Raw genomic sequence first — 10981 nt, 5'->3', positions numbered from 1 at the left:
AAAAACAAAAAAACCCCCCCACAACTAAACAACCCCCCAGCCTTCCAAGCAAAGAAAAAATAAATCCCACCACTGATTTGTAATCAAAGCCTTTCCAGAAATGAGCAGATACAGATTCTGCTTTTATGTTTTTTTTTTTTCTTTTCTTTCTCCCCACTCCCTTGATTCCTTATTGTCTTTCCATCTCCTATCCTAAGGCAATCTTGTAACTATTTCCTATGGATTCTTTTGTATTTAAGAACTTGGAGCCTCGTGGCAAAGCTTTTCTTGTTTGGTTGTTTTTTTGGATGGTTGGTTGTGGTTTTGGTTTTTCATTTATTTTGGTTGTTTTCCAACTAATTTATGCAACTTTGTTGCAGTGAAGATAAGCAACTTCAATCGTGCCAAGCCAAGACCTGACATAATTGAAGAAGAAAAGATGTACACCTACCCTAGTCACATTACCTCAGAAATTGGATTCAGGTAAGATTTCCTATGTTAATCTTGTGCTGTGTTCAGCTACAACATATAGGTAATGCTGGCTAATGTAATTGCGTTGCTTTCTGTAGACTTATATAATCTTAAATATGGCAACCAAAGCAGTGGTGGTAGTAATAGTTCTGAAGGAAACTATACACTTCGGACTGCTATTTTACATGCATAGAAGAGAAGCAGCACAACCCTGTGCTTCCTACGTAGTAGTTGCAGTTTGTTATGATACAGAAATCTTCAAACATGAGGACAGAAATGACTCAACCATTTATGCGTGGTTGCATGGATCTTTAATATAAATAACTGTGCTTAATCTGGTTTAGCTGACTTTATATGGGAGTTTGAGGAAAGGTACTGGTGTCCTCTACTGCTACTTGAAGTATGCCAGTTCTTTCAGGGAAGAAAATATATTATGGGCAGTTGATACACAAAGAAAACTTTGCAGCTTTGTTCTGTGCCAGCAGTTGGACATCAAATTCTAGCAAGTGATTTGGAATATATTTCCAATTTGGGAAGGGACTCTTAAGGTAGGTAAGGTAGGAAGAGGTAAGGAAATCCAGTGAGACAAACTATCCAACAGTGAGCTCTCAAACACTGAGACTTATTACTTGTTAGGCCTTTGTGTACCTTCTGACTGCTTTAACATCTTCCAGTTGCTGAAATGAGCTTGCTATAACTTAACAAAAAACAGTCATCAAAACTGACATGGATTTCCATATAGGAATTTATTTAGGAGTTTTCTAATACAGCATGACTTGCTTTTTACTGCCTTGTTAAAAAGTTGAAGTGCAGAGATGACTAATACTTGGCACTTCCCCTGGTGTAACAAATGCAGCGTGCACATGCTTTTATGGAACTTGGAAGTAGATGTCCAGGATACAGGAAGGATTTAGAGTTGTCTTGATTTTTTGATACAATGTCTGACTTCTATCTTGATATAAACACCATGGTGAATGCATGGTGGACCTCATTCCTTTCTCATTCAGCTTCTCCCCTGAGAAAGTCTTGAATGCCCAGGGAATGAGTCTGCAACAATGACCAACTGAGGAAAAGACTGATTATTTTTGATTAAAGAGTGCGAACTTCCTGTGAGAACTGATTGCAAAACAGTTACTTTAATTCAGCTCTATACAACTCTGCCTCTCCATCCCCTGAGAGTTAAGGTCTATTGAAAAGTGAATCCTGTCAGCCCTTCAGTTGACCCTGCTTATAGAATGTTTTTTTTAATATTATGACCTCTACAACCTAAGCTACTGACCAGGACCTCTTCTGGTGTTTTAAGTTGGTAGTGCAGATTACTGGTTACTATTGCAGGCTTTTTGTCTAGAAGACATGTTCTCTTCAATTTTTCCAGTTTAACTGGAAGCAGGTTTTTAATTGGATGTTAGCTTTTTTTCCACTCCAGCTATCCTCCTCAGCACTTTCTAATAATTGATGCTGTTAGAGTATTGTGAAAGATACCACTGTATGTAGTAGTATATAATGTATGCTACTTCAGGTTAATCAAGAAGGGTGTCTTACACATCTTACAATCCTCACTGCTGAATAAAAATACTGTGCGTGCTTAAAATAAGTATGTGGAAAAGGTGCCATGGGTTTCTCTGTTGGTACAATTTTTAGCATGTCTGGCTCACTAACTTTAAGTTTGTTAAACAGCAAGAGCCCTCATACTACTTAAGCTTTTCTGTAACTGTCTAGCTGGAGATATGTAACTTTATTATGAATCCATGGCATGAAGCTTAACCAAGCTTTTTCTTTCTGCCCTCTGATGCAAAATGAAAGTTAAACATAAAGGTGTTTTAGGTTGCCTCCTCCCTTGAGAGTTAGTTGAGATCAACAAAACTAAAACTGAAGCAAGTAACTTCTTTAAGTATTAATTTGCTGATACTTTGTATGTTGGAAAGTTGCTATCGCTTATTGAAATCCATATTAATTTTTATTTCAAGGGAAAATTCAAGTTTAGAAGAAATAGTTGAAAAGCAAGGAGATGTAATAGAATATCTTCAGCGACACAACGCACTTCTCAGCAAGAGACTATTGGCACTAACATCTCAACAAATTAAAACTTAACAGAATTTGGGAAACTGCTGCTGGAGTTCTGGAAGGAACATGAGGTAATGGAATATCCAGACAGATTTGTACAGATGACTGTTTCAATCATCTTTCACATTTTGAAACAGAAGTGGAAAGATGAGCTCTGCATATACACTATAGACCTGTTACAACTGGACGCTCTGGCTCTCCTCAAATCATCAGTGCTGAGAAAAAGGTCTAGAGCTTCATGGAATTTTTAATTCCTAACAGGTCAAAGTTGGACCTGAGGTAAGGGTTGAACTTTGTTCAGTTGTTGCTATTATTTTGTACTGCTGTAACCTTTAAGCTTCAAACTACCAAGTATTTTTATATTTCTAGAAAATGGATTTGTTATCTAGAAAAATCTCATGTTGCAAAGGATATCTTTTCAGTTTCTAGTGCTGAAGCTGAGACTAGATGTGTTCTGTCACTGGGTTCCATTACTTCTGGCGTTAGAGGTGGTGTTCTTCAATTATCCTATACAAGGTAGATACTTTCTTTCTAGATCAGTCTCCTTTTCCCTTTTTGTCAAGGAAGGAATGAAACTGTTGCCTGTGCCGGTGGGGAAATTTGGCATCCAATTTAGGATTTAAAAAAAAGTGGTGGGTGTCCTAGAATAGCAGATTTCACAAGTGTGTGGTACAAAATAATGCCATGATAAGCAATATGAGCAGTTGTTCAGAATTCTGACTTTAAAACCTCTATGAGGGATCTTCAGGGATGATGACTTTTCCATTACTAGGAGTCTGTGTCAGCTAATGATGAACAAGATTCCTGCCAACTGAACTAACCTGATACAAAAATACTTGAGTAAGATGTTTTGATGCTGTAACTAACTTGTGTGGAATGTATTTAAAGATCCTGTTAAAGGTGCATCAGGTACGTCTTTGTTCTTTATTTTGACTCTTCAAAAAGTCAACATCTTGATTTTAAAAGCTAAAGTAGTGTACGTGGGGAGGTGAAAAGCAGCAGAAGACAGGTCTTTTAGAAGTTGAAGAAACAAGAATTTTTGGTTCTGTTTCATGGACTTACTGGAAAGGCTGGTGAAAGAACAGTTCTGTTGTGGGTATTACTTTTGTCTACCAGTGTAGACCAAGAACTATTTTAGAAGCCAATTCCTTTGTGGGGACAGGGTAATTGCTAGTCAAAACTGAGAAGGCAGCTTTCATGAGGAGTGGTGTTGTACTTGAATATAAGAAAAAAAGAAGAAAATTAATCCATCCTACTTTAGTCCTGGGGCACAACTTTAGAAATAACCAAATGTTTAATTTGCAACAAACATGGGGATTGTCTCATTTAAAGGAATACAATAAATATTGGAGGGTTTGCTGCTATCCAACACTAGACTGTTCTCCTTAACTGTTTCTTGAAAATGCGGCCAAGATTTTATAGTATACCTGTAAGGAATACAAATGTGTTTTGGTTTTAGAATTCAAGTTTTGATGTGATTGTATATACCAATTTGTATGATTTCTATGAAAAGCAGTAAAATGTGACTGTGAAGCTCGTGCACAATAAATGCAACTAAGGAAGAGTGTGAATTCTGTCATTTCTAGGCCTCATGTACAGCTGGTGAAGACTGTTCCAGACTGTGCAGATCATGCTATGCTGAAGTTCTAGCAGCACAGTTCTGGTGCTTAAAACTAGCCAAAACCTGTTATGACAAGGATAGCTGATAACTTTTTCTGAAGCTTTAAGTTCAGGAGTTTTTCTTTTTCCTGGGTATTGTTTTGCCATCACACTTCAGGCTTTCCCTGCTATTCCTCTTTGCTCAGAGGAATTCCTCTTTTTCATAGAGGAACAGGCTTCATAGTGTAGCAGAACAACTTCACTATATTTTGAGGGCATTGCTCATACTCTCCTCCTCTCCTCCATGACTGTTTAAAGTGAAACTTGGATTAACCAGCAGTTCTGCTTTCTGTGGAACATGTCAGCTGAAAAGCAAAGTGCAGGCTGCAGTTATGTGAACATGCACATCTCTTGCCCTTTGTAGTTCATAGCTCTTAAGTACACAAATGATCAACTTGCAACAACCAACACCCATTTTTATATCTTATTACACTGCCACTGTATCTTGTTTTCTTAGTATCTTTAAGCTTAAAAAAGATAAAGGGGGGGGTTTCATATCTCTGGGGCACTCTCCTACTCACTCTGAACACTTTCTACCAGCTGGCCATGGTAGGGCTACAAAGAGTTGAGTAGGGGCTACCAGAATATGGCAAGGACAGCACACACTGGGAGGTGTGTGTCAGCCCTCAGGCCATTGCTGGCACCTTTGCACCAGATGGTGCAAGAACAGCCCCTGCTCCACTCTGGGGGCAGGTAACAACCAGTGGCTCCTGCCTGGGCACAAGGTTCATGGTCATGCTACTTGCTTGGTGTGACAAGGCAAAGCAGTGTGCTGTGGCATGCTGGGTATTGTAGACTTGCTCAGTGATGGACACCCACCTCCTCCTGCCTGTGTGGCCTGGCCTGCAGTTGAGATCAGTCTACAGTGGGTGCTGGTGGCAGAGCTGATAAAGGGAGACTCGGTGCACATGGTGGTGCTCAAAATGCAACATTAAAGGAACAGCTACTGTTCTGCAAGCAAGAGAAAGCTCAGCTGCAGCCTTGCTGCATCTGATGTTCCACAGCTCTGAAACTGGATGCAGAGTCCTAATTTTTCAGGTTATGTTGCATCTTGCTTACTGGAAACCTGTCTGCTGGTACAAGCTTAGGTGCTGAGTTTAGCAGCAGCTAGTGCTGTCTAACCAGCTCCAGAGCAACCCGTGGCCCATCATCAGTGTTGCAGCTGGGGTGACTGTCCCTGCAGCATCGGTACCTGATCACAGGTTAGATTTTACTGTCTGAAGTAAAATCCAGTGTGCTGCATGCTCAGAAAGCAGTAAAGCATTAGCTCCAAATTTTGGGTGTGGGAGGGAAGTATCACCTTGTGAACTGTGTGTGTTCTGCTGCAAATCAGTGCTTTGCTAACTACCAATGCAGCCTCTCAGGCATGGCACACCTGTGTGTATGAGATCATATGTGAAATTAAACAGCTGAAGAAATCAGTGATGCTCCTTATGTAACTATAGCTGCTGAAAAGCCATAAATATTTGCAGGTCTGTGGTCTTAACTTGCTTGCAATCCACTAGAGCATACCAGGGCAGCAAGAAGATAATGAAGAAGCAATGTTTCCCAATATATCTTGCAACTGTATGTTAAAATATAAAAATGTATTCCTTTGGGGGTTTTTTACTATTATTCAGTTTGTACCCTCCAATAGTTTTTAATTTCTGTAGAAAAACAATGTATATGTTTTTCAGGTTTGAAAAACCTGAAATTTGCCCCCCAAATGTTCACATTATGTTTTTTTTAATGATTTCTAGATGAAATGCTAAAATGAAATAAAAGAAAAAAATTGTTATGCTCTTTTGTGAATGCATATTGTATATAAGGGAGAAAAAAGTCAGTATTGGTGGGGTTTTTTTCTGAATAAGTCATAGTGGAAATTCTGTATAAACACTTTACTATTTCACCTCAAAATCATTGATTGTAAAAGACTTTAACAGGATTTTCATGCTTTAAGGTTCTGCAACAACATGCAGTTAAGCAGGCTTGCCTTCTTAATCTAAAAAGGGAAGTTGTATCAAGGATCAAAGATACTTGTCGGACAGCAGTTTAACCTTGAGGACTCCAGATGCATGAAAAAGCATCCTCAGCTGTTGGAATGAGTTGGGCTTTTAGGCATTATTGCTAACTAAAGATGTAGGTTGTGCTGCTGGAGTGTTTCCCACTTTGCACAAATATTCTGCAGCTGACCACCCCCAAGAAAGATAAAGGTCATCACAGTAGTGAGAGATCAGTATGCTAATTGTACTAGCTGATTGTAGTCAAACACTTGAAACTTATTTACCATACTAATGCTTCTCCTGAGTGATGTTGATATAAATCTTATGTAACCCTTAGCAAAATTTGGCTTTGTATGTACAGACACTGATATTTATAGCGTGCATATGTGGCGTAAGGGAAATATTTCCAGTCTTTATTCTTCTATAATTTCCTTTTTTTTCCATACTGGAAAAGGAAGAGGTGAATTGTTTATTATCCTTTGGGAACACACTAATCTGCTGTTTCTCACCACAGCCTTACCTTTGCTTCTCTTTCCTGTTGACCTGCTGTTACATCATTTTGTATTTCACTCTAAACCAGATAATGTAATTTAAAAAAGACTTAATGAAACTGACTTTCAAATAAATTTACACACACACACTTAAAAACTACCTATGAGACAGAGTAGTTCTAATTTTAAGAAACTCACATTTTGCCTTTTGGAGTTTGAGGTCTGAACCTACCAGAATCAAGTCTCGATTGTTTTGATTGCATTCATGCATCAGTTCTGATTTTTCAACATACAGCAATTTCTATTTGTACAAACTTCTTTTAAATGTACACTTGTCACGTGAAGAGTTCAGTCAGTTCAGCTGTTGTATCACTGTGTTCATATGCTCCATGCTTATATGAGTAATCACACTGTTATCATGCAAAATGGTTTTTACCAGATGAATTAAATGAAAATGGCTAGTTTGTCAACGAAGTCAAAAGCAAGTACAGCTCAGCTGAAAACAAGGTCCTTTTAACTTACGTGGGAGCAGGACTTCAATACCAGTGCTGTGGTGTGCTGTAGTGGCAACTTAGCACTTAAATTTATTTACAGTATCCAATAGCCAAATTGATGCATATTTTAGTGTCTGCTACCCTTCAGACTACTTCAGAGTTTGGTTTTTCTCCTGAAATTTGTAAGAACATCCAGATTTCAAGATTTAACACCTGAGATAATTCAAAATCTTGCTTATTCTAGGCATGAAGACAAAACGTAGTCTGGGTTCTGCTGTAATACTGTGGGCTCATGTTGCTGTGTTATAGCATGCTGTGATTACACCAACCAGTAGTTTTAAACCAAGTTCTTTCTAAATAGTTTTTACCAGAATTTCTTATTTTTAAAAAGATAAAAAAATGTCAGGAAAAAGCTTCCATGAAAACTGCTATTTATTGGTGTCAGAAATTGAGTGTGTAAACTGTTTACACACCGATTCCGTATGAATCTACAGGAAACTAGACAAATCCTAAATTTTTCTCTTGCTGCATTGACTTTGGCAGCCAAAGAATATAAATGTTGAGGAGTATAAAAAGTTTATTTAAAGTGAGATGTTATTTGAAGCGCATACCATCTTTTTACAAAATATACAATCAACCAGCTCGTTCATAAACTTATCTATCAAAAATCACAATCAATCAATCAATGCCTTTTTCAAAGATTTTATGATATCAGCATGTCTAAAAAGAACAGACATGTAAAGTAATTTTGTAGACTGACAGTGGGCTTCCTAGGGTGCTTTGGTACTTACTCATTTTTACATCAGTAAAGGAATGTGTATATATAGCTCTTCACTAAGATACATTATGCTTATGATTTTATCAAAGTTAACTGAATTATGGTTATATAAAATATTCAGTGCCACACTAAATCCATATACTCATTTATAACTGTTAGAATAGTTACTCTTTCCCTTACTCTTTACCTTTACTTCTGAACAGAGATAACCATGGGTACATATGAAAGCCAAGTTAAATAATTAAAAAATAAAATTAGTGGTAGTATGCCTCCAATTTCAGCAAACTGGTTCAGTTTTTTTTTCTTCAAAACTGCAAAGGTTCACCTGCAGGGCTGTTGGTATAGGTAAGTTTGACTGTCTTTTATGATGATTTTCCAGAACTCCAGAATAAGGTGTGGTGTTTCGTTTTTTGGGTTGGTGGTTTTTTGTCTTTTTTTTTTTTTTTCCTCGTTCTATTCAGAGACATTTGAAACTTCTGGTAAGCTCTGCCAGTATGAATCTGATTCAGGTTTGAAGTTCTTAGAGGTGAGGGGTTAGATACAGGCACTGATCAGAAGGTTTCAGCTGTCCACTTTTCTTGATTGCTGTTCCTATTAGAAACTGTGTTGCAAGACAAAAATCTGATACTGGATTTAAACCGTGGCACTGCTGATCTTCACTCATCTTTATACAACATACAAAAAATGTGGACATTGTAGCTCTAGTGTAATGGCTTAAAAATCTGGCTATGACTTATTTCAGGTTTGTTTTAGTTCTGCTAATGAAAAGGCTACCATGTTTTCTTTTATATGCAGGTTTGGAATTTCTGGTGATAAAAAACATGCGAAATGTGTATTTTTGAAAACAAAACATAGAATAAAAGCTCAATGTATTTTTGACCTCTAGGACTGAAAAGAACAGTCTGTTTTTTGTTTGAAGTTCTCATTCATTGTAGTGCTGTGTTCCAGATATCCCATTGATTTAAATTGCAGGAATAGAGTACTACGCAACACTGGGGTTCACCAAACAAAGGTTTCTTTTCAATGGTCTATTTTTGTGCTCTATTTATAATACTGTAGTGGGTATTTTAGGAAAACTACTATTAAGCAAGTAGTTCTATAGTACTGAATTTTCAAGTATGTTTCAGCTGTCTGGTTTGGCAGCCCAGTTTAAGAAAACAAATGATAGGCTTTGCAGTAACAGCTCATTAGACAGGAAGATGGGCTTGACCTTAAGGCCTGAGTTGAGCGGTACGAGTTATCAAAGTTTTGCATGACCCTCAGCTAATCTCTTATCTCCGTGTGCTTCAATTCTCTATCTATAGAATGAGTGATAATACTTTCTTTGCTTTCTTACAATGTAAACTCCTACTATACTTACTATACATGAAGCCAATAGGACCAGTAGTGTAGTGATGACTTTGGTACTATTACAGTAACACATTCTACATTATTATTAAGGCAATTCCATAAAGATGTAATGTTAGCTGTAAAAATATACATGTATATATTATTAATATATAAAAGTTTAAACAAAAAGATGGATTTTCACAGTTCTGTGCTGGAGTCTGATGTTGTTGCACCCTAAATGCTGCCCTGTACACAGCCTGAATTAAGTAGTCAACAGCATATCCAGTTTCAGTCTGAACAGTATAGACCATTAAAAGTCCCTTTGGACAGATCCTTCTTAAGGCCACTGGAAATCCATCTCAGGTACCTGATGTTTGATTCGGTCTTTAACTTTCAGTAGTCCTTCTGAGAGCCAAGGAATTTATATGGAATGTTTCAGCCACGTAGTTTCATGTACATCCTCCTATCACCACCCTCCATTTCTCCCACACACACACACTTCCTAAAGTGTGAGCCAGGGCCTTCCAAGTCTTGCAGAATGTGACAGACAGGACTGCTGAAGACAGGACTGCAGCGGCTCTTTCAGGTCAGCTGTTGTTGATCCGGACTGCTGACTAACTTCTCCATCGATTTAATTGCTGCTCCTTAAAAACACTGAAAAGCCCATTATGAAATTGCTGGGGAAAAAATAAAAGGAAAGAAATAACCATCAGTGAGAGATTTAGTAGTCTAATGTCTCATGCAAAATAGAAATTATTTATGAAATACAGGTGAAATCTGGGGTAATGTTTATTATTTGGGAATTTCAGCTAAAAAGGTTAAGGAAAAAAAAAGCCAAAAGCAAGAAGGCTTCTAATGTAAGATTGTCTTCCATTTCTTTTTTTGTTGCGTGTTTTGCCTATGTAACTGATGAAAAGTCAAGTTCGGTCCTCTCATCATTTCAAATGTTGTTGTGAGAAAGAGGCTGCTATGCTCATCCCAGTTTCCAACCACCTGTTGAAATTCAGGCTTAAGGGCCCATCCTGTTTGCATCTGCAAATAGCTTTATCCATATGTACAACTCCATTGAGATCAGTAAGATTACTCATGTGAGTCAAGTTACCCAGGCATGTAAATATTTGCTGAATTAGGACTAAAACTGGAAGGGAATGTAAACGTAGGTGGTAAACCTTACTTAAGATAAAGGAGCTGAGCACCCACAATGACGACTGGAGTTAACAGTTGGTTCAGGTGCCTGTCACCCCTTACTCCGCAGTCAAGCTTTATGGGTTTCTAAACAGCTTTATAAAGCAGAATTATCTTTAGCTACATGTCCACAAAATGTATTATGAATTAGTAAGTACACTGTTTTGACTTGCCACTGACTTTTGTTACAAGAATTCGGCTCCCTGTGGAAAAGGAGGTAACACTGAAAATATCTTTAGTCTTGATACACTATGGGAAAAATAATTCCAGTATAAGTGCGCATGTACTGTGCAGCTACTGCAGTCACAGGCAAAATGCATTATATGCAGTTGCAGAGCACATTAGTGAAAATGTAGATGTTTTCTCCAGACAGTCTCCACATTATGCGTAATGAACTGGAGGAATGGGGGTTAAATTTACTTTTCTTAGAAACTGAAGCAAGCCATTCAGAATCAGTTCAAGAAGTCTCTGGGCCTAAATTCCACTGTCCCTGTCATTCAGTCTCTGCATGCCGAATGAATTGTTCTGGTTGCTTATCTTTTTAGGTTT

General features: G+C 37.8%; 1 protein-coding gene across 1 annotated transcript in view; it reads left to right on the top strand.

The window, feature by feature from the left end:
• The window catches only part of TMEM192 (transmembrane protein 192), a gene marked incomplete at its 5' end in the record, with an annotated part of 12547 nt that extends 9845 nt beyond the window's left edge, over positions 1-2702 (top strand). The window contains 2 exons of the mRNA XM_010019005.1: positions 360-462; positions 2418-2702. Coding sequence (XP_010017307.1) covers positions 360-462; positions 2418-2541 — 227 coding nt within the window. The remainder of the gene's footprint in view (positions 1-359; positions 463-2417) is intronic.
• Between the last annotated feature and the right edge of the window lie 8279 nt (positions 2703-10981).

This window comes from Nestor notabilis, unplaced genomic scaffold, assembly GCF_000696875.1.
Source record: "Nestor notabilis isolate BGI_N333 unplaced genomic scaffold, ASM69687v1 scaffold9397, whole genome shotgun sequence".
Lineage (NCBI taxonomy): Eukaryota > Metazoa > Chordata > Aves > Psittaciformes > Psittacidae > Nestor > Nestor notabilis.
This window is presented reverse-complemented; position numbering and strand designations above follow the sequence as displayed.